The sequence below is a fragment of the Numida meleagris genome, chromosome 3, assembly GCF_002078875.1.
Source record: "Numida meleagris isolate 19003 breed g44 Domestic line chromosome 3, NumMel1.0, whole genome shotgun sequence".
In the NCBI taxonomy this organism is placed as follows: Eukaryota; Metazoa; Chordata; class Aves; order Galliformes; family Numididae; genus Numida; species Numida meleagris.
The window spans coordinates 28,739,155-28,762,869 of record NC_034411.1 but is presented as its reverse complement, the minus strand read 5'-3'; the positions used below and the strand labels follow the sequence as shown (position 1 = coordinate 28,762,869).

The window sequence follows — 23,715 nt, the reverse complement described above, 5'->3', positions numbered from 1 at the left end:
CTCTCAGAGACACAACTCCCCAAGAGGTAATGCACAATATGACCTCAGTATCCACTGGCTTCCAAAAGCTCCTGAACTTTATGTTCATGCTTCATATCCATCTTTCTCTTATGTCTTTTATTTCTCTATTTCCCAGTGAAAAAAATCTGTAGTTGCCCAAGTACTGTGCAAGGTGACTGAATTAGCTGCCTTTTGCTTTGGGTTTTTTTTTTTTTTTTCATGAATATCTGGTCCAACTGGCTAGGTGACAGAATCTGTCAAAATGAGAGATTATAACACAAACAGCATACTTAAAAAGCAACCATTTTTTAGAATGCCTTCTTTTCCCCTCCTCTTTTTCTTGGAAAGCAAATTACCTTCAATCCATCTATCTCCACTGAATGAGAATTAACAGGAGAGAGATTGTACTTGCACTCCCTGAACTCCTCCAGCTTTCGTCTGTTTTTGGAATATGCTTGGAGAAATCCAATCTTTCCTATTCTGCAGAATCAGATTATTGCTTTTGAATTTTAGGAAAAGACACGGACATGATTGTCATAAACAGCCTTTATGATTAAGCCCTACAATGATGATGGTAATTCATTGTTATTATTCAGTACCTTATTCAGTACCTTAGAATGAACACATATAGCCCTTGCCTTTGGACTTTTCCATTTGTTACTCTCCCTCGTTATCATTTTTTCCCATCGGATTCAGTGAACGTAATGAATAACTTTTCTGATTTACTAGCTCACAGTCATCTAGATAAGCGTCCCAACTTGAACTGTGAAGACTGCAATGTTACCTATTGCATGATGGTATTTTATTTCTCATTCTGCTCCTGCAAATAGCTGTTGCTGTTTAAGTGTGTCCCTCTCTATCTCTTTTTGCAAATCTCATTCATTGAAATAAAAAATTAGTTCACAGAGGGGAAGAAAGGCACATGAAACTGCACTGCTGTAGAAGACTGGGTTTAGACCCTGTGCCAGTAGCTTAGTTATAGCAGAGAGATCCCAGCTGTTATGAAAGTAGCCAGGCTGCCATCTGTGGACAACAGCAACCATTGAGGTCCCATTCTAATGTAGTGGTTTTATGTCAACATGTGGCATTTGAGGTGCAAACACTGCAGTTTCCTCACTAGAAATGACTTTCCGAAGCCTTGCCACATTTGTTACCCCAAATATGAACTCAAAAAATGTACTGGTCTGTTGACTGTTAGTTAGAAACGTAATATTATGGCTGTGTTACCAACTACTGAAAAGGTGCCTGACATATTCAGCGGTAAACTAACCTGATCCTAAACCTAAACTTTCCCACTGAAATGGAGCCTTCATCTCAATGATCTCCATGGGTCTCAGAACAGTTCTGTCAGTGCTTGTTAAGCACATTTTATGACAGTGGCTCCAGACATTGGAGTATCACTTACGCAACATCATCATGGTTTTGTGCAGTTAAGTGTATTGATACCCTTCTAGCTTTCATTTTAGTTTCACATTTCTAATTTTTTTTTCATTTTTAGTCTGCTTTTATTACTTTAAGTAATGCTTTCTTTTTCATCCATACTCACTCCAATGAGAACTAAATTCCAATCAACAAATCCTCATATTTCCATTTTTTTTTAATTTATTTTTTATTTTTATTTTTTCAAGGCCAGGAAACCAAAATTGCTTTTGAATCACATTCTTATGAGAACTTTTCCAGTTGATTCACACTTGGTCTTTTCTCATCTTTTATTTTATTAATACTCCACTCTGGCCAAATATGTGTTTACCCTGGGTTTGTGACTTTTAAACTTCCTCCAAATGTCTGTAAAGAAAAATGTCAGCTCAAAACCCTGCCTTTTGCATCTGAAATGTTGAACGAGTACAGACAAAGACATTTCTTTCTTTGCTACTATTAACATGATCTTATTTTTTTTAGTTTCATTTGTATCAATCAGCTTCTTTTCTTTCTTTTTTTTTTGTTGGTAAAGGATCTCTTCTCCTCTCTGAAGCCCAGTGTGTCATTTGGGGTAGCAGTTACAAAAAGCAAAATTGTCCAATGTACAGAAGGTTGGAGCAAGAGTTCTTACACGTGTCTTTTGACTTTGCTCCAATCTTATTGTGTAATATTGACCTTTTGATTCAGTATATCTGATGTCTTCCTGGAGCATGGAGTAAGTCGTGAAGTAGTTGGTGTCTGTTACCAGTGCTGCTGTAAGGTTTTTTTTTAGTAGTTACGCGGTGCTTTTGGCTATAAGTTGTTGGCTTTAAGTTGTTAAAGCTATAATATGCCATTGAAACAAGTTGTTACTATTAAAGGCAAACTGCCTGTGCATTAGGAGAGGAGAACTGACCCCTGATTTTTAACCTTGGCAGTTCTTTCAGTAAGGCTCTGGATTAGATTTGTACAGGTATTTGAGCATTATCCTAGTTAATGTTTCAAGACCTAAGAGATTTATGGTTTGGAAACTGAATTTATTCATTTCAGAAAAGACCTAGAACTCTTATTTCCCTAAAACCTGCTGATTTAAAATATGTAAAGAAATGCTGAAATACCTTTAAACCATTTGGGCTATTATTACCTGCTAAGCATTTTATTCTCTTAGAAAACAATGTGTGTCTAAATTCAGCTGCCTTGTTAAACTTGGTGTACTTCTCTGTGACTGACTTTTGGCATGTTTCCTTCTTTGTTACTTGTGGCTGCTACCTGCATAGGACCTGCTAACTAACCCCTCTTCCTGTAAGCAGGTGAGTATCACTGTCTGTCTTCTGATCCTCTCACAGCACTTGGGAAGGAGACACACTCCACCATGCTGTTATGGGATCATGCCTCATCTCATTCCGGTCTTTCATGTCTTATACCTCTGCTTTCTGGGTGGAGAAGGTAGTAAAAAAAAAATTTCTTCAGTTGTGTTAGCTCTGCTGCAGAAAGATGTAGTTCCTGTTCAATTAGCTATAACCACTCTGTGGTTTCTGCTAGTGTCTCTGTCGTTCCCGTTTTGATGATTCTGAGCAAAAAGACCAGAGACAAAGTTTCTCTCATTTTATTCATTATCTAAGCAACATTTTTGGGAGAGACTTTTGAGAAGAGCAAGACTCTCACAAGGGGATTTTTCTGATGTCATGGCAAGTGTCTCTGGTGGCATTATAAAAAAGCAGTTCCCACTCTGAGTGCTCAGGGAACTGTAGCTAGAAAGTTTGCTCTGCCACTGGAGGAGACTAATAAATGTATCTGGGCCACAAACTGTTTATCATCATGGCAATGTGTACCATAAAACAAGTCTGTGTGATAGTGTGGATTTTTGAATTTGTAATTAAAATCTCAAATCTGAAATACTGTTTGAAGCATATAGCATAACGTTAGCCCACGTGGAAAGACTGTGAAGAATAATGGGATAAAATGTAGGGACGTTGTTTTGTAGGTTGACAGCAGCTCCAGCTGTTCTTGCTCTATGTGCTTGGCTTACCTCACAAAAGCTGGTCACTACTGCCTCCTTGCTCTTCTTTTTCTGTGTCTAAGAAAACACAGTCCACATGCAATCTGTTTTCCTTCAGTTAAGTTTGCAATCTGGCTTCAGCAAAACCTGAGGCTTCATCTGTTTTTGCTTACACAGAACTCCAAATGTCTATAAATATCTCTCTCCTCAATATGAGTTGGAGAGAATATATTTTTAGATGAGACTAGGCCACTCCTTATGACCAAGGAGTGGGCCATGTCTGAATAGTTCAGGTATTCATCTCTGTTGAACCTTCAGGGCTTGAGAATTGAAACGGGATGGAGACTGTTATACTAATCCCTCCTGCATGGCTTTAGGGGAAGCCATCTGAACACAGTACATAGCCAAGCCTTGAAATACGCAGTATGTAGCCAAGCCCTGAAATAACTTTATTTTTTTTTCTTTTTCCTTGGGATGGGTGCTGTATAATGGTAACCAGCTGTACTTGTCTGCAAACTCTAGCTAGTGAGAGACAGTGAAGCTTTTAAATTGGGAGCAAAGCACAGACCTACCCGTACCTTTCTTACCTCTCACTGTTCAACAGCTGCCTACCTTCCTATTCTTCTGCCATCCTCCCCAAAAACTGAGGAAATTTGGAAAAATTTTGACATCTCTGCATACATCCTAGGGGTGCACTGCTCTTTTGTTTTGTTAGTTTCCCTTAAAAATAATAAGCTTCCTGAATGTTCATTTTTTTCCTTCCTTAGAAACTCTTTTTGATTTATCCAGTAGTGTTGCATTTTCTTTCTTTCCCGGCTAGACACTCTGGGCTCCTCAATCAGAATTGTAGTGTGCATGTCTTCAGCTAATGGATTGTACCTGTTTATAATGCTACTTTGTGTTGGTAGTGGCTCCATGCAACACGTTTGCATATGGTTGTACGTATCCAGGAGCAGCACATGCTCATTGTGGCTGTACCATGAACTCAAATGAGAAGTAACAGTATGAATCTCTCCAGGGTTTACATTTAAATTTCAAATATTTGGGTATTAAAATATCTCTTGAAGTGGATTAATCAGGAGATCAGTAAACTCTTCAAAAGCATCATATTAGGAGTTAGTAACTCAAAACAGACGCTAATGCAAGTAGGCTCTGAGCTGAAAAAGTTTCAGTCCAAGGCATTAATTCTAGAAATTGCACACATGTCATGGTCTTACGTTTTTCCATGGGTATCTGCTGTTGACCTCTCTCAGAGGCAGGACACAGGACAGGACACAAAAGGTCCAACCCTGCATGTTTGCTGTTATGTCCAATGAAAGAGATCACATTATTAATTTGATGGATGAATTCAAAGCTGGATTATACTGGTTAGTTTCAAAAGCTCAAGAGATGATAATATGAGTGTAATAAAAAGGCATTTTTAAAGAGATTCCAAGAACAGCTGGGAAGATAAAAACTGTCCTGTTTCCAATTTCTTCTGCTGGTTACTAGGGAGCTATTATGCAAGATTATCACTTTTTATCATTACCTCTACTTCCATCTAAGGAATGGTGTTAAAAGACACAAAATGGAATTATGGAAAGCCAATCTCCAGAAGTATAACAAAATCCATGACTGATATTTAGGCAGGACAAGGAGTCAGAGACTTCTGGATGGTCAGACTAGGTCTGCAATTAGTTTCTGTCTATGTTCTGTGGCAGACATCTTGGACTGGAATATTCCATAGTTTTTCCAGGTGTTGAGTTTGGCAGCGGGGATATACAGAATTCTTTGAGAAAAGATGTTTTCTCCAAGTTTAATTATATTAATTCATTTAAAAAGAGAAGCTTGTTCAAATGTAGGCATTGGCCACTTAGTAAAATACATCTGTATGATAAAGGCCACATTTCCCTTCTGTTTGCATCTCACGTATAATATGGATTAAACTGGTCCAGTGGCAGCCTTAAGAGGTGATGAAAGGATTTTTCCTGATTGGGCTGCAGCCTTTCAAAAACACTGTGTAACCTTTGGCAGGTGACATCCAGCTGAAGGATGTGCTGTGACACTGGTGGGCTTTACCATATGTGCCCAGTTTTTCTGTCAAGCTAGATTTACATTATAACATAATAATATCACAACTTTTCATAGAGTAAATCCAGTAAGTTAGAATCAGGTCCAGTATTTGGTGATCTTGCTGGTGATAACGAATGACTCCTTTCTGTCTAGTAATACAGGCTCTACCTACATGTTTTCTGGCCTTCATGCTTCCTTTTCTCATCATGTGGGTTGATTTGCCCAAATTGGGATTTTTTTTTTTCATCATACTCAACTAACTCTATCAGCGTTGGGTGAGTAGATAAGGAAGAACATGATACTGACTGTCTTCCCCCCCCTTTTGAATTATATGCAGAAAGAGATGGGTTCAACAGAAGACCTTTACCTCTCCACACGAAAGGTGAAAGAGCTCTCTGTGATTGATGGCCGGAGGGCCCAGAATTGTGTCATTCTCCTTTCCAAGTAAGTGTGCTAAGCTTTAGCTGACAGCATAAGCTATGGTTAACACAGAGGCAAGAGGGAAGAGGAATTTAACAAATGGACATGTCCCATTTCTTACCTAGACCTGCTGTCCAATACCTGTAGCACTTCAAACAAAATTCTTTTGCAGCTTAATAAAATCAAGTGCTTTTGTGAAGTGTTAGCTCTCTTAATATACACACATGCACACACAATTTGTTTATTAAGCAGATAGACATAGAAACCAGGATCTATCTGAACACTCATCATTAGAAAGCTATTGTTATTTATCGGCAGATGAAATCAGCTGGTTGGTACTGCTTCCACTTCACTCTAAGTGATGTGTCTCCCATGTGGTTTGTATGTCATTTAGCTCAATTTGTTCTGTATGTTGCTTTCTAAATGTTGATGTAAACGTCTCCTTGGAAAACAGCAGTGTTGAGAGTGATGATCATCTTTATCATTTTTGGAACTTGGTGAGAAAGTTGGCAAATGTAAGAAAAGATATTCAAGAATTAGGTCTTGTATTTGTAAATTAGGCTTTGGAAACCATGATTCAACTTTGAGTGCTTCTGTAATGATCATATGTCTTCAGATGCTGTGATATCAGGGCTCTCTGTATGTTTTTCATGACTTTCTGCCAACCTGTGTACTGGCTGGATATTTGTCACTAAACAGCAAATTTGCACAGGCACTGATCCACCTGAGAAGCTTACCTTCCCTGTCAGAGGCAGGACAGCAAGGCTGGGAAACCTGTGGCGGTATGAGCATGAAAACTGTTCTACTGATCAGCAGAAAATGCAGCTTCATGTGATTGTCTGCTCTAGCAAGGCAACAGTTAAAAGCAAAGTTGCAGCCAGACCACCAGGACTGGAATGAGTTCTTTTCACTGTTCAGTGAAAACCGTGGAGGCTCTCATTATGCTACATATGTGGCATTAGCCTGCATGTCATCAGGACCCCTGCCATCCAAACCAGCAAGGAGGGAAGGCTTACGTTTCTCTCTCTGCAGTAGTTGCCAGTGCATGTTTTTGCTGGTGTTGGCAGCTGACTGCAGGCTGGGGCAGAGGGATGCTGAAGGTATAGGGGCAACAGGATTTTCATGCTGTTTGACAGACCTGTGAAAGTGTATCTGGGGTTCAGATTAAGTCATGTAAGCACATGAAACACTTCCTGGAGTGGTAACATAATGTGTGCAGGTGGCTGGGCTGAGGAGGATCTAAGAAGGTGGTCCATGACTTGCTGTGACACTAGACGTTTATTTTTAGATATCTTCTATCCCATAAACAGGAGCAAGTATAGGTGGCAGCATGTTTTTCACCATTCACCTCTTCTGCCATGCAAGTCTGGCCTATCTTTTACTAAGGAATTCTCTCTATAACAGTGAGAGAGAGACAAAGGCCAGTCCCCATGATTTGTCATACCTCCTGTTGCCTCCGGAAAAGTTATCTTTGTGCACTAGCCTTGCAATTCATGGTATGCAGTGTGTGGTCACTCCAGCTGTGCCATGAAGCCAGTATGCTTTGAGTTACTAGTTTGGACTCAGCTGAAAATCTTCTCAACCAAGAAATATCCTGGTCTTATTGTTAGCAGGCCTAACAATGCCTGCCAGTTTGCACTGCGCTCTGTTAACTTTACTATCACCAGGGCTATCATTAGCTTAGATAGTTTCATGCTTATCACAGATAGCTTTACACTCAGGATATCAGAAGTATCTCATAGCTTGGGCCAGGATTGCAGTTCCTCCCCAAACCTCCCTTTCAAAGGCAACTAGAAAAGCGAAAGTCTTTGGGAACTAAAATGGCACCTCTGTATTCATGTCTCTTACTGCTCTTTCTGCTTACATGGATCTGTTGTTGAAGATAGCAATTGGGAGGATTGGCTGCAAACAGTAATCAAAAGGATTATACAACCCCACTGCAGTTTTTTTCATTATCCCCATGCTCCCTCCTGTAGGCTAAACCCAGAGGGAGAGATGCTTGATGCTTCTAGCCAAGTCTTCCCTGGTTGCTGCCATGTCCTTGCTTCTCCTGCAGTACACCTTACATGTACTGTACTTACATGCAAACACATGCAATTTGAAAATATTTTAAAATGGTGACAAACAAAGAGAGTTTGAGCAACCCTGAGCTGCAGCCCTGGCTTTCAGGTTGCCACAGTATCTGCCAACAGCTGTTTCCAATTTATTCTTACTGTGCATATATCCCTGCAGTTTATTCCCCCTTTGTTTACACTAAACTGCCGTGTCCTTTAAAGTAAAATAGCTGCATGGGTTGGGTTTTCTTTCCCTCCACTACTCAAATGTTTTTGTTTTACTAACACTGTGTTAGAAGGGGTCAGGCAGAGCTCATATTTCATATGATCCAACAAGCCAAAATCTAGCTAGAGTGAGAAATAGATGTCTCTTGCTTTGTTTTACAGAGAAACTGGAACATGGTGGACTGAAAAGAGATGAAAATTGAATTGTTAATTATTTTTTTCTAACAGAGAGGAGATTCATAGGACTCCCTCCCTGTTCTCATCTCAATTTTCATTAAAAAAAAGGCTTTTTTTTAGCTACTTGATAGCAACATTTTTCAGTTTTCCTTCAGTGGAAGGATGTAATAGTTCTTATTTAATGGAACCTGATGGATCCAGAACCAAGTTCTTTCCCATAGACCAACTGTAAGGCACAAGATCAGTTTATCTCACAGCGTTTCCAGTAGGCTATAATTCAACCAAGGCGTGGAACCATCTGTCTGTGGTGAGTCCAGGCGCCCACTGTCTTCAAATCTGGCTTTCTTAATGGTGTTTCCAACATACAGTTATTTCTGTCACACTGGAAACCTGCTATCCCTCATGAATTTCCTGATGTCTTCAGTTTCCACCAGGCTGGAGAATTTACTGTCAGACTTGTGTGGTCTGGAAGAGCCATCCCAGATCCCTGTGCTTCCCTGCTTTCACCTCACAGCTGGAAACTTCTCTGACCTCTCTCACCAGTATGGCTTCTCTTTCCCTTCATTACTTAAATAACAGATAGTATTTTCACTGCTCTAGTGTTTTTGTTGTACCACATCTTAAAATGTTCCTTACAGAACTTGCCTATGGTTTGTATCTCTTACTGTTTTATTCTGTGAAATGTTCTGCAGAGGTCTGGTCCTACAAGAGACATCACTCACACTGAACATGAAGGTTGACTGTATACTTATGGAACTTTTTTGGACAAGTTATTTTGCTTGAATTCCAGCAAAATCATTATGTCAGAGTTGTTCTGAGATGTATTTGTTATTCCTGTGGCCCAGCTAGTCAGCAGTAACCCTCTCAAGAGGCTGGAAACAGTAGGAGTGCTAGGAAAATGTCATAAATACTGTTAGTAGCATAAGGCTACACAATCTGACTAAATAAAAATTATTTAAAATGTTAATGTCATAGTAGTTATATACTGTGAACCAGGCTTAGTAAGTGGCTGTACCAAAAGTTTGAGTCTTTCGTGGTTGTTGATTCAGACATCTATCAATAAGGGAGAAGGGACATGTGCAGCACTTCCAACCAGAATACTGAAGAGACCAAGTATTTTTCTCATATAGCTGTGCCTCCTCAGGGTTTCTAAACCCTTTTAGTTCAAACATTAAGGGGATGAGCTATTCAGACAGTGTTGATCTCCATGTGCTGCCTCTGCAGTTCCCCAGCCTCCGTGTGCCTTTCTGCCACGTGGCAGTACACTTTGCACCCTTATTTTAAGGCAGATTCCCAGTACTGTGATAATTTGGGGGTACAGGTCGTATCTTGATATAGAAACAATATTGGACTCAGCAGTTCAGTTCTTCTATCTTGAAAAACATTAGGCAATGAATACTGCTTCCTGATTCCTGGAGGAATTTTCTGTTTTTAAGTAAATGTCCACAATAAATCCAGAGTATGATAATCCCCAGAGTTAAACTGAACTTATCAGCCAGTGTAATTCTGTCTCAGATCATGAATAGGAACCAGTAGGTAGGGCTGTGATAAAGGATGAACAGAGAAGGCTTATGTCCCAGTCACAGCATTTGGGAGTGAATTCACTAGTAACCTGTGTGAAATGAGTTGTGGACATGGAGCAGTCTGTGGTCAATAAGAGCTAGGAATAATTGAGTGAACTCCACAGAGTGGCCTTAGGTTGCAGCTAAGTATGTGAAGAAGTGTATGTGTTTGAGGTCATGCTCACACATGAGGGAAGGGCAGGGCCCGTTTCACTGTTCTCAACTAGCAGCACCAGTGTCACAGCTACTACTGCTAACGTCTTTGCAAGCCCTGTAGTTTATTTCAGTCTTGATACACAATAAAACTAGTCCCTTTCTCCAAAGTAAAAGGAAGAGTAGGAAAGTGATACTAATGTAGCTGCAACGCAACTCAAGGTTCTCTGGTAGCAGGCAGACAAGCTGCTTTCTCAAAAGCTTTCTCAAAAGCTCAGCAGGATCCAAGAAACAAATCCATGAAGTGACTCACTTTTTCGTCTGTGGAGGGAGATGGTTAATAAGCAACAAATATTCTGTTTTGATCCATGGAAGAGAGGAATGAAGGGGGGAGGTTACTGTGATTTAAATCAATGGGTATATTTAAGAAGGGAAAATGAGTGAGAGCACTGGGCATCTGTAGGGGAAGTTGATGTAAAACTGCAACATGTCTCCCAGGCATGTTCAGAGACAGGCTGCTGACTTTCTCCAAGAGGACGAAACAATAAACCACTTGATGTCTTCAAGTGAAGCTGGTGTTAAATCAGCCGAGGTGTCCTGGGGAGATTAGTGATGAATTACCCAGCAGAGTCAATAGAGATTATTTATGAAGCTGGAGGGGATAGAGGGAGGCAGCTTAAGTACCATATCAGAAGTTATTTGGTACTTGTTGAGTTTTAACATTGCTTGAAGATGACTCAAGCAGTTGGACTTCCATACACTGCCACCAGATGTGTGGGTAAGGGGAGAAGGAGCGAGTATTCTCAGTAAAGATCCTTTCCATTGCTCTTTTGACTGGCGTCAGGCTGCTGCTGAACAAAACCATGGTCAGTATCAGTGTTCTGAATGAGTGTACTGCAGCTGAGGAAAGAGGCACAGTGTTTTCTCGTGGTTACATTTACTTCCTAAGTTCTGATGCCAGGATTGTTGCTTTGGTTAAAAAGTGTGAGGCAGAGAGAATGCAGCTTGTATGCAACTGAGAATGAATTGTACACTGTTCTGAATAGAGTTGTCTCCAGCAGCTGGAGGAAGAGTGCCTGGATCTGCAAAACTTGTAAGAAAGTCATTGCGAACTTTACAGTAGATACTTGATTTACTGAAATGTAATTTCTGCAGTGTAATTTTTTGGGCTGCAATTCCACTTTAATTTGCTGTCTGTACCACACGAGTTTTAGGCTCTGAGGGATGCCTCTATTCAGTTCTAAATGGAAAGAGTTTACGCATCTGCTTTAGGTTCCACTTTAATCACTTCACCTGTTTCTGTTTAAAAGCAGCACATCTGTTTCACATTACCACTGTCCATCTTTAAGATCTACTGCATGACTGGGCATTAATTTTGAAGATACAAGAAAAATCACTTGATTAAGAATTCTTTGGCCAGTTATTCAGCCAGTTTTTACTGCGAAGATCCCTGTTTAGCACTGTTGATGCTTATGACTCTTGAAATATGTCCTGCCTCAAACAAGCCTGCTTTGGAAGAGTGAGCTTTTTTTGCTGTAAAACTTTCTGTACTTGTAATTGGATTGGTAATAATCGAGGATGCACACCTGCAGGCATCATGACCCCATTACAGGCCTGTAAGTGACTAAGTTAAACTGCTTCTCAGCAGGGGGCTGGCAAGCTTTCTGGTTCTCTCTACTGTGGGCTAGGCCATCCAAGCCAGATGTTTTTCTGCGGATGGCTGGGCACAGAATCATTCAAGAAATCAAAGTGTTTGTATAACTGTCTGTCCTTGGGGCTCTCAATTATTTTTGAACAGATGATGTTTTCAAGTGTATTTAGTGATGATAAATGGCAGCAAACAGAGGAGCTTGGAATCCGAAATCCTCAGGCTCCTGGACAGAATAGTGAGATCTACAGTAATGTGAGCCACACTTTCTGTGTTGTTAATGTGCCTCAGACGTCTCTGTTTGGTCCTATTTATTGCATCGCCAAACACACACATAGGAACTCTATGTGAAGAGGTGGTCAGTGTAATAATTGTTTGAATTATTTTCATGGAAAAAAGACCATGAAGCTCACTCTCTTTGTTTTGTTTTGTTTTGTTTTAAATCTTGAGTGAAAGTAGCAACACCATCACCAACAAAAACCCTGGCATTTATGGGTTTGCCTGTTGTCTCTCCTCTGATACACTGCGTGCTGTGTCACAAGATATAAGCCCTCTGTGTGGAGGCCAGATTCTGGAAAATGTAAAGGTGCACTTTGTGACACTTCCAAAAGTGCAGGCACTAAATTGTCTGGGCATGTGTATGTGTGTCTGCTAGGAGCCAGGCCCACGCCCAAAAATAAGCTTCTCAAGAGTCATGCGGTCACAGAGTTTGATCAGCTCAGGGTCATGCAGCTGTGGACTTCACAATTCATGATTATTAAAGCCAAAAGAAACTTCAGCTTTCTGATTGACAATGTAGGGTTTTATGCAGAAGCCCATGTACTGAGGTTTGTTGTTTTGATCTTGAGTGAAAACTGATGATCTAAAGTAAGAAGTTTCCATCTTTCAATGTAAACCTTCTAATCCTTCTATCTCATTCAAGTGTGGCCCTATTATGAAGGTCTTGTGGTAATTCTAATTTAGCTGGTATCAGTTTGCCTTCCTTGTCAAAAGCAGACAGTTAGCAGTTAGCAGTTAGGAGCAGAGTGAGAGTAATTAGTTAAGAGGTGTAATATTTAAAAGCTTTTGAATGTGTTCTGATTCATATTTTAGTTTCCAGCTGTTGGTTGTATTGGGCAATATTAAAATGTTTTAAGTTTCTCGGATTTAGTAGTATTTCCTGTCTGTAAAAATAAAGCTCTATCTTTTGCTTTTACATACAAATGTGTTTCTATCCAAATGGCAATAGCAATGTGAAGTTTGAACATGGAATTTGTTAGCATGGAAGACAAAAACGTTCTGGCTTGTGTATCAGCCTGTCTCTCATTTATATTTACAGTTTTTCTTTCTGCTGTTAATTAATTATGTTGATTGTAGAAGGTCCATGGAGACTGCAGACTTCACTCTTCAAATATTTCTTTTCACACTTTCCTGTTTCAGTCCCAAAATTGAGATTTTCTTCTGGATAGTTCTCCTCTATTCTGCTAGAGTGATTGATGAGGGTGTTGTGAGTGTGGGATGGTAGTATAGAATTTGTTGCTTGCACATATGTTTATTGTCACCTGCTCTGAGAACCATCCATTAATTTCTGGCAGTATATCAAACAGCCTCTAAGTGATCACAAATTTTTACTGGTCTGCCCTGGGTTTCAGTTGGAAACCTTGAGGATTTATTTTATTGATTCCTTGTTTAGTTAGTTTAGTAACTGATGACTCTTACTTATTGCACACAGGTATACAGGAGTAGGTGAAACGGAGAATATAATTTAACACCTCAGATATTAATAAGATCTTGTTTTTAGGGCTTGTTTCATGTTGGATATGAAACATGGACTTGTCTGTGATGTTGATCCTTTTTCAGCTTTGACTGCTAGCAGATTGAATGTAGCAAGCACAAACAGAAACCATTTTCTCAGATTTTTTGGGAAAGATCAGTATCATTGCTTTTTACCTTGGGAAATCCTTTAATATTTAAAAGCAGAGGTGAAACATGAGCTCGCAATCACTTACAAGCCATGCAGATTTGCAGGGTTTTTGTGCTGTAAAAGGATGAGGGAGGTATTTTGATGCAGGAGGAAATCGGAAGCACTTTTGATCTCTGAGAACTTGATTCTTGTTAATTGACATGTGTGTATTCAGTGTGTATTTGATTTGTTGAAGTGGATTTAAAAAAAAAAAAATTGAAAAAACCCAATGATGTTGGTTGTCCCAGTTTTTGAAACATGGTCTCATATAGGACCTTCCCACAGCTCTTTTGTGTTATTTTGAAGTACAGCTTTTCAGATTTCCTATTTTCTGAATTGTCAGAGTAATTTAAACTTTGCACTAATGGTAGAATGTTGGTACTGTTGAAAGGTTGAAGCTGTCTAATGAAGAAATCAGACAAGCAATCTTGAAGATGGATGAGCAAGAAGACCTAGCAAAAGATATGCTTGAGCAGGTGAGAGAGATTACAGTCAGCTGTATCTTACTAGTCAGTTTCTCACTGCCTTTTTTTTTAGCCAAAGTGGATGTATGTAGTGGCTCTGCTGGTGTGTCTGTGGAACTGAACTGCACATTGGAGCATGAGAAATGCTGTTTTTCCCAGTGTCATCAATCATATCTCCCTTGTTTATCCCTCTCTATTTGTGTCAGGTTGAATTTGATCCCTTGGGCTTTTGGATTTCAATAGCTGTATACTTTTCCTGATGCAACATATGCATGATTACAGTTGGTATGAGGTTTGCTTTCATGAACTCTCTTCTTACCTGTGGTTTTCCCATGACTTGTGCAATCGCTTCTTTGTACTGTTGATCTTTTCTTTTTTTCTTAATGTGTTCCCTTGCCCAGCTTTTCCATTGGGAAGTGTCATGAATCAGATTGCGTATGTCGATGGGTACAGCCAGGACTCTAACCTCTAAGAAGAGAACTTGCATTCTAACTAGAATGGTTAGAAGGGAATTTAGAGACTTCTATCCTCAATTTGTACACTGCATAGCTTGTAGGGAAAGCAAAACCAAACAATTAAAACACCATCGTGCCATTTCTCCCACTTATAGAGGATGAAAGATGATATTTTGACCAGAGTTGCATACGATAAAATTCCTTAGGAAGGCACGAAATGTTATAATTCTCACCTGTGTGACAAATGGAATTAATTCTTTGTATGCAGTCACAGTATTTAGTCATACACAAAAAGCTATTCCATTTTGGAAATTTATAGCCAGCTTGTCATCTTAATTGAATGTTTGCAGCTGCTTTATAAAGTCACTGCAAACTCCTGATGCTCCACACCTTTGAATACCACACTTTTGGGGGGTGGGATGAAATATTAAAGAAATGATGTAAAGCAAAGTGCTTCTTGCAAGCAGTTTTTCCTTGTGGGTGTGCACTGAGGCTGTGTGCGCAGCAGTATTTATAGCCAGACTAAAGAGCATCTACCACTAGATATGTCAAAAATCTGTCAAAGTATGAGCTTTTAAGGTCAGCGTATGAATAGCAGCCAGTGTCAGATGCACATCTAGTGGCTTGGTTATTGTTTATTGTTTCCGCAGAGCAGGGCGGACCCAAGAGAGAGATAGATGGGGCTTTGTGTGCATTCCAAGATACTCACAAGGAGTAGTTCACACTGGTTGGGATGCATCCTGTTACTATATGCACCAAGCTACACTCTGCGTAGTGCTGTGGGAATCAGTTCTTTCTGTAGTTCCCCTTGAGTAAGCTGCAGTCGTACTTGGCCTTTAGAATTTAGAAATTGGAAATTCCCCTTTGGAGATGAAAATGAATCTAGTAGGGTCAGTGAAGGACAAATGCGCAACAGCAAGCAGATATTTTGAAAAGGTCAGTTTTGTAGCGGCAGCTGCACTTGAAGTTACAGTCACATGGCTGAATCAAAGTAACGCTTCCAAATGGTAACAGATAAAACTCTTGTCTTGGTGTTTGGTTTGTGTCTCCATTCCAGCTGCTGAAGTTCGTTCCTGAAAAGAGTGATACCGACCTGCTGGAGGAGCATAAACATGAAATTGAGCGCATGGCTCGGGCAGATCGTTTCCTCTTTGAAATGAGCAGGTCTGTTCAATACATTATGGGAAAAAGCACAGAGGGCTTCTTGGAAGCACCTGTAATTGTTGTTAAAAATGGTTCATCTGGCACTGAGGGGGAATGTGCAAGAGATTATGGGCCAACATTATACTTTGCATTTTCCAGAAGCTTTCCAATGTTACAAATGTTTTTCTTCATTATGCAAACTTTTCATTGACAATAAACACTATCGATGCTGTCACTTAAGGACAATCCCCTGATGACAAGCACAATTCTGTCTCCTCTGCCTAGCTGTGTTCACACAAAAAGGAATTTCATGACTCTCATATTTTGAGAGTAATGGGAGTTCTTCCAGCTCCTTTTCACCTGGAACTCATGGATTCAGTCTATCAGTTTTTCTAACAACACTGATTAAGTAAGTTAGATGTTTGAACTATGTCTGTAATTCCATGCGTAGATCTTTTGGGGCTCAACATCCTGCCATTAGATTACGTAGGCAGCATACTGGCCCTGGGCTTCAAAATATGGTTCAAGTTCAGTGCTGATTTTACTCTACCCTTTGTGTAGGATTGACCACTATCAGCAGCGACTCCAAGCATTATTCTTCAAGAAGAAGTTTCCAGAGAGGCTGGCAGAAGCAAAGCCAAAAGTAGAAGGTATGGCTAAAGGCTCTGCTAGGAGCTGGATAAATGGATGAGGAAGGTAAAGAGAGGCTTTTCTTCAAAGGAAGTGTTGTTACATCGATGCTATGGTTGTAAAGCCAGTGAGTCCAAGACATGTAATGTGCTAGGAAACAAATTCTGTATGACACTCTTAGACCCACTGACTTAATAAAGTGTTGTAGTTGTTATGGTGTACATATGACCTGACGCATGTCAGTGTGGTACCAAATATTGCTGAACTGACAAAAGCTTCCATGACCCTTCTGTGCAGGTCAGCCTTCCCTTCTCACTCCTTGTCCTTGCACTTTCCATCTCCTTGGAGCAGTTAGGATAGGTGCCTCAGAACAGTGATGCTCTGGAAATGTGTCACTTACAAGAAGAATGTCATGGCTTCTGTGCAGCATTCCTGGTTATCAAAGAGAGGAAGAGAGTATCTTCCACTCTGCATTTTCAGATGAGCTCTAGCCTTACCCCTGTTCTCACTACCGTGTTTTTAGTGTGGGAGACCCAGGAGAGCAGCTCTGCTCCTGGGTTTTGAGGCCTGTCCTGCAGAATGATGAGGCACATCTTCCTTCCAGTTGTCCTGCATCTGGGAACATGGGTGGGGGAAGAACAGTACATGAGCAGACTCCACTGTAACGTTTACTGCGCAATAGTCAGATGGGCGCTTTAGGGCCTTTCAAATATGGGCTAAAATATGTTAAAAACAACAATAACCTGTTTGTTTCTTTTCTCTTTTCAAGCCATTCTTCTGGCATCCAAAGAACTCATCCGCAGCAAACGTTTGAGGCAACTCCTGGAGGTCGTTCTGGCCTTTGGCAATTATATGAACAAGGGCCAAAGGGGAAGTGCATATGGCTTCAAAGTCTCCAGCTTGAACAAAATTGCAGACACCAAATCCAGCATAGACAGGTAGGCTAGAAAGCCCCCAATTAGTTAGTTACTGTGCTGCTGCACCTCTTACCATGGTAACAGAAGTGAGTGTATTTTTTTTTAAACTCTCTAGACCATGTCTCATTTGGCATTTAAGTAGTGCTTTTCACTCTAAAGTGTCCTGAAGCATTTAAGATCAGCTAATAACAGAGCATTCAAATTCTCCCATTCCTTTGGACAGTGAACATCTGTTGTTGGATTGAGTTTCTACAACACTATACAAAGATGACAAAATGTAGTATTACACTGAAATAATTTTGGGGGGAGGAGGATTTCTGTGGAATTTGCCCTTTGTACCAAAGTTTTATGAACGTGGTTTTGCAAAAACAGAAAACACAAAAATCTGACCTCAGTCTTACACGGAATATGCTTCTGATGCAAGACTCTCATAAACTTTACCTACACCAGATCTACAAGTCATAGCTCAGTGAGACTGACCTTGGTTGTATTTAGAGCAGCTAAATTTTTTTTGATAGTGGAGCTAACTGTTTATGGACACAGGCTGCAGGTCTTTATAGTGTTACCCCATGTTTTGCTTTACATCCCTATACTGGCTCTGGAAATAATCCAGCTATGACTGGGAAGAGAATACCACCTTCGGACTTCAGCAGTACTTAGATTTTCCTTGGAGGTTTCCTATACTGCTTCATACTAACTTACATCTTCCTTAAATTCTGAGACCTGCTGAGACCACAGTTATGGTGAAATGACTTCAGATTGTGACAGAATGAATAATAGTGGCAAGAAACCATAGGAAATTCTTTGCTACCTGTTAGAGTTTGAAATAACAGGACTCTCTTTAGCCTAACATGATGTCCTTTCCATACACTGAGGCTAATATATATGTTGCTAGTGTTGAACTTCTTTTTTTTTTTTTTTTTTTTGCCTTAATGTAGCTTGACTTGATTTTCCATATATTAAATGCCCTCTGCAGATTCTGTTCTCTCTCTGGCTCCCAGGCTCTGGTCTTCATGAAACAGTGGCCACCTGCTATCTTCCTGTCAGTTAACCACGCAGCACGCACTTCAGCTGTTATGGCTGGCTGCTCTCTCTACGTACAAAATTCACTGATTCAAAATTCACCATTTATTTTACAATTCTTAAACCTGCTCCTACATCTCTCCTAGATATCATTTATTTCCACTACTACTTGAGCTGCTGTTTTCGTGAGGGAGCCTGACTATTTGAGTATAACTGTTTTACTGTAGGAATCTTCTTTGCATCTTCTTTGGACTTCCAAGAATCTTTTATTCTTCTTAGTTTACTCTTATTTTCTTTCCCACATTACCTCTGAGAATAATTCACTTCTCCCTTGTTTGTTAACGTCACTTTAGTGTGTTTGTTTATTCTCTGAAGTATATGGGGATAAATAGTATACTGTATTATGCAATGTTTTTTCCCTTCTACCATCTATGGAGATGACTGAAAGCATACTGTTGCTCCCAGAATAAATCAAGGTGCTTGGGGTTTTGGTAAGAATGGTTCATAAAGGAGTAATTCATTTTAATCTGTGATGTTTTTCTTCCAATAATAGAGCTGTTAACTGCTGAGTTATTGCTTATTTTCTTCAGTCAAGTACATTTCCTACTTAAATATTTTTCACTCATTTTTCACAATCCTAGTATCTTCTCTTTCCTTCTCATCACCAACTTCTCTCTCTCTCTTTTTTTTAGAAACATTACACTGTTGCACTATTTGATTATGATCTTTGAGAAGAATTATCCAGATATCCTAGATATTCAGACTGAATTGCAGCATCTTCCAGAAGCAGCAAAAGTCAAGTAGGTCCAGTCCCATTGCTTATTCCCATTTTGCACAAAAATGTCAGAGGCATCTTGCTTTCTGCACAAATTTCAGTATTTTTTTTTTTTTTACTTCTGCAGATGTTTGTTGACAATGAATACACAAGGCATCCCCTAAAATACTAACGTTTTTAATTTCCAAAGCACTGTTCAAAAATATCTTTGCATATTATTTGTCCAGCTATGGTTCTTTGTACAAGAAACTACACCACCTACTGAAAGACAAGTGAAAAAATATAAGTGAAAAATAAATGTAGGTTCATACTTTAAGGCATTTTTTTTAAGGTCTTGTTGTTTTGGAGGTGTAATCTACTCCTTATCAAATATCCAGAGAAGCTACCTGCTGACTTGCAAAATAAGCACCTACTGTTTAACTGAAAGTGAAAAGTCTTTTTTTCATAGAAGACCTAGGGAAAAGCTCTTGTTTGTATATGACAAGCAGAAAATCGGTATGCCACTTGTGTCTGAAGAAGCACTTATTAACAGTAGGTTTACATGCTTAGTTACAATGTAAGCCTGCAAAGACTTTCATATGGTAGAAATGCAGATGAAAAAAATCAGCAATATTTGGACCACGAGAAAGACAAAAAAAAAAATCATCCAAATGTATTGCTAATAGAACTTAGCTGTTGACTGGTTCATGAATAGTATGTAGAGATGATCTGAGAGTACAGTGATGTGTGTGCTAAAGCTGGGACCCCGTGCTGTGCCAGCCTGGCCATGTAGCATATGCTCCTTGCTGGAGGGTCAGGTTCAGCTCACAGGGCAGTTGTTCTGAGGGCAACCCCCTCCTTCTTCCCATGAAAATCCTTTAGTGTGACCACAAGCAAGCAGGACCTGGATCTTCTTACATCTCATACAAAAAGCAACACAGAACATTAACAGATCCCTTTCACCTCATTTGTAATCATCTGGTGTGGCTGGTGCCAGAAGTCAGATACCAGACTTGATGGGCCAATGATCTGTTTGTTCTGCTGCGCAGTTTCTGTACTTCTATTTAACACTGCTCTTTTTGTTTTATCTGCTCCGTGTCTGCTTCTGTGTAGCCTGGTAGAGCTGGAGAAGGAAGTCAACAATATAAAGACCGGATTGAAAGCTGTTGAGGCTGTAAGTATCTGAAGGTTTCCAAAGCTCCATTCGTAAAGTATCACAGTCAGAATCAAGGGCACTATATATCTTATGATAAGAGAAAGTGGGCTTTCTTTTTCAGTTCCTTTCCATTCCAGAATGCATTAACCAAGAAAAAACAAATAAAAGCTTCTCATGTGGAGCTCCTGCTGATGATCTTAGCAGACTTAAGCCTAATGAAAAGCTTATTTGATCTCAGCCTGGAGAGTAGAAGGACAGTTTGACAAACGGCGTGCACTGGAAGGAAAAATAAAATTCTTTCTCCTTCTTTCTGGGGGATGGATGACTGCTGAGCAAGTGTTTCACATGTCTCTCGGAGTACTAGTAAACAGGTAGTGCACTCTAATATACAACCCTAGTATATCCTATTCCATTTTCCTTGGGAAAGTAGACTAGATAAAGATGAGAGAATGGAGCTGTCAAGAAAAGCTGCAATGTTCCTGCTCAGTAAAATTAATGAAAACCTTTTAAACTGGACTTAAGTTACTTGTGTTTAATCTGTGCTTGGTGCAGAGAATCTCATCTCAGCAGAGAATGGTACAAATGTTGTATTGATGCAGTTGTTCGTATTGAACTGTAGGAGTTAAAGCTGAGGCATGGGTGTAAATGCACCCTGGAGTCAGAAATTCATGTGTCATCTGTGATTTCCCTACCTGGAAGACTTCATTAATTGGAATGTTGATTTTGTTCCTGGGGAAAGGCTCCTGAGGCAAGAGAGCCCAGTGCAAGAGCACCGTACTTGGTGGCAAGAGCTAGGAACTCCCACATTTGCTTCCCATGTATGTCATAGATACAGTGTGTGGCTTTGAGCAGTCTCAAGTGTTTGGCTCCCCTCTATGAAGGTATATAAAGCATCTTCCCTATGTCTTAGCCACAGTGTAGGCCATCCTAGAAAAATGTTCTTTTCTAGCAAATGCCCTTTGGTGCCTTTGCTGTTCATTCTGCAGCATCTTCTCTGGATCTGCTAGCAAGGGGACCAGTTGCTGGGAACCTTCTTGTGTGGTTTCTGTGAAATGATTGGCTATTTACAAGAAACTAAACCAGGGCTCTCCAGTCCTTCAGATCTGCTATAAGACAGTGATGACTTAATTTTCCTTCCCCTGGCCTGAGTTTGGTTTGGATCCTGGGGGCAGTGAAAAGGTTCTGTGGCCTACCAGCCAGGCTGGCCAGCTGTCTCCAACAGTTCATTACCTAATTAGCCAGTGAGCCTCCTGGGAAAAAACAAATCTTCCAAACCTCGATTGTTGGGATAAGGGAGAAAGCAGCAATGGGAAGAGATATAGCTGCATTCACTAGAAGCCATGTTTGGGAATTAGAAGTACCTGCAAAGTGAAAGCTGACATAAAGTTCATGACTTGAAGAGAGGCCCAGTTTTGGCTGAGGCAGGCAATTCCCCCTGTTGAAATGTGAGTACCTACTTCTGTTTTACTTTCTGCGATTGGGTTATTTGTCCTCTGCCTTTGCAGCCGATTTTTCTTCTCTTCTAGATGGGTTCAGTGGGCAACCTTTTTTCCCCTTCAATCACTGTCTTCCCCCCCCTTACTCTTCTTGCCATGGTATTTATCATCTGGGGTTGCCAGCACCTCCCAGTCTGCTTGCTCAGTTTGTGGTTTTCTGGCATGTAAAAAGCAGCACTACAGAAACAATAGAAGATCGCTGTCAGGTGGAAGGGGGAGGAGGGGAAGGTGCGATTCTTGATTCCTGTCCAGTGTGTTCTCACCACAGCCTTGGCTCCAGTGACTGAGAAGTTTCTTTAAGGCCCCTTAAGAATAGAAAGCTAAAAATAGTTTCACAGTCAGATGTTCTTAAAGGTACTATTAACCTTTTGCTTTCCTGGATTTGCAGATTTTTAGTAAAAATAAGATGCATGCCTATGTCAAGACATTTGCATAGCTATTACCTCATGTAGAATGCTCTCAAAAGGACAGTTAAGTAGTTTTTGGTCTTCTCCAAATTGGGAATTGAATTCTGTCAGTGGAATCCTTCTCTCATGCAACAAGGAGATCATGACCAATGCTTAAGAACCCCCAGCCATGTTGAATCATTTCATACATCTGGAGAACCAGTAGCCCAGACCACCAAAGGCAGTGCTAGCATCTATTGTCATGCTATTATGACTAATATAGACCATTTCTAGATGATACAGAAGAGTTTCTTGTTTGCTAACATCACTCTTGGGCTGGTTATGTAATCATGCTCGTTACTTCTGTGGGCATTTTTAATTTGGAAAAATTACTTTGCAGGGAAGGACTGAATTTGAAATTGAGGAATAGACTACCTAATCTTAATTTTGCTTTGAAAAACATTGCTCTCTCGTAGCAGTCCCAAATGCCATAGATCTCAACAATGTATGTAAGATAAAAGAACCACTATACATACCTACTCAGGGAGTGGAGAGAGGGGGAGAATGGTGAGGAGTGGATAGAGCAACTTCGAGCTAAAATTAGCTTAAAAATCAGAATGGGAAAGTGTGGCTGAAAAAAAAAAGTGTAATGCTCAGAAGCATTTGAGATGACGTTTCCTGTATTTGTAAGATCCAGTTCAGAGGGATTGTAGCATAGAGACAGTGCGCTGCAAAGGGATGTAATGGAGTAGTGCTCTTGGGACAGACCCTGATGATGTAGTAGGAAAACCAGTGAAAAAGAGGATGTAATATAAATCAGGAGAGGCAGTGCTTCTTTAATGTGGATTGTTCTCTAGACACCTACTCATTGTTTTTCCTGCTGCTTTTCTGCCTTGTGGTATTTTCTTGTAGTGGTTACATTCTCTTTCCAACTCTTGTCAGAAGAGAAAAGATAGCACATCTAATTTTAGATTGTCGATGGTCAGAGTAATTCTTTGCATTCATCAGCAATGTGGAGCAAATCCCAAGGTGTTTCTCAGCAGAAATTCTTAAAAAACCACTCATTTGGCTCTGTGAACCAGCCTTTTGATGGCCAGTAACACAAAGCACCAAACATACATGTAGCTGAAGTCGCAGCCAGCACAAAAATATTTTTTTCCAAAGGGAACAGAGGGTCAGATCATAACTTGACCTGCTGTTTCATGCTGATTTCCCTACAGGGAAAGCAAGGCTTTGTCATTTCACTGATTATTCAGCTGAGAATAAAGTACCAGATTATCATTTCATTGTCCCCATGAGACCTGTGACTGCACACAAACCAAGCACAGACATGGGAGAGTGCCAGTCTTACTAGAACTTAGTCATTTTGAGAAACTTTTTAGTTTTTTCAGTGCCACAAATATGGTGACTAGAGTATGGGAAGGGATAACATGGGTAATCTTGGCTTAATATTAAAGAACTTGAGCCAGAAAGAATTTATTTATTTATTAGTAGCAGATAAACAAAGCTTAGTTTCCTATAGCTCCATTGTGTAAATCCATGACTTTTGTGACATCCAAGCAAATGCTTACTGGTTAAGCAGGGTGCTGGCAAATGTTGTTTTGCACCTTGTTCCTCTGTAATAGAACCAATTTTTTGCTGCTCAGACAGTGTTTTTCGGA

General features: G+C 40.1%; 1 protein-coding gene across 9 annotated transcripts in view; it reads left to right on the top strand.

Moving 5' to 3' along the window:
• Positions 1-23,715, top strand: part of DAAM2 (dishevelled associated activator of morphogenesis 2) — a 210,938-nt gene that overhangs the window by 171,145 nt on the left and 16,078 nt on the right. For 8 of the 9 annotated variants that reach the window (XM_021392989.1, XM_021392990.1, XM_021392988.1 and 5 more), the window contains 8 exons: positions 2,676-2,708; positions 5,787-5,893; positions 14,022-14,106; positions 15,607-15,713; positions 16,254-16,342; positions 17,092-17,260; positions 18,955-19,062; positions 20,130-20,190. In XM_021392989.1, the coding sequence (XP_021248664.1) occupies positions 2,676-2,708; positions 5,787-5,893; positions 14,022-14,106; positions 15,607-15,713; positions 16,254-16,342; positions 17,092-17,260; positions 18,955-19,062; positions 20,130-20,190 (759 nt within the window). The remainder of the gene's footprint in view (positions 1-2,675; positions 2,709-5,786; positions 5,894-14,021; positions 14,107-15,606; positions 15,714-16,253; positions 16,343-17,091; positions 17,261-18,954; positions 19,063-20,129; positions 20,191-23,715) is intronic. The other variant, XM_021392991.1, reaches the window with a different exon arrangement.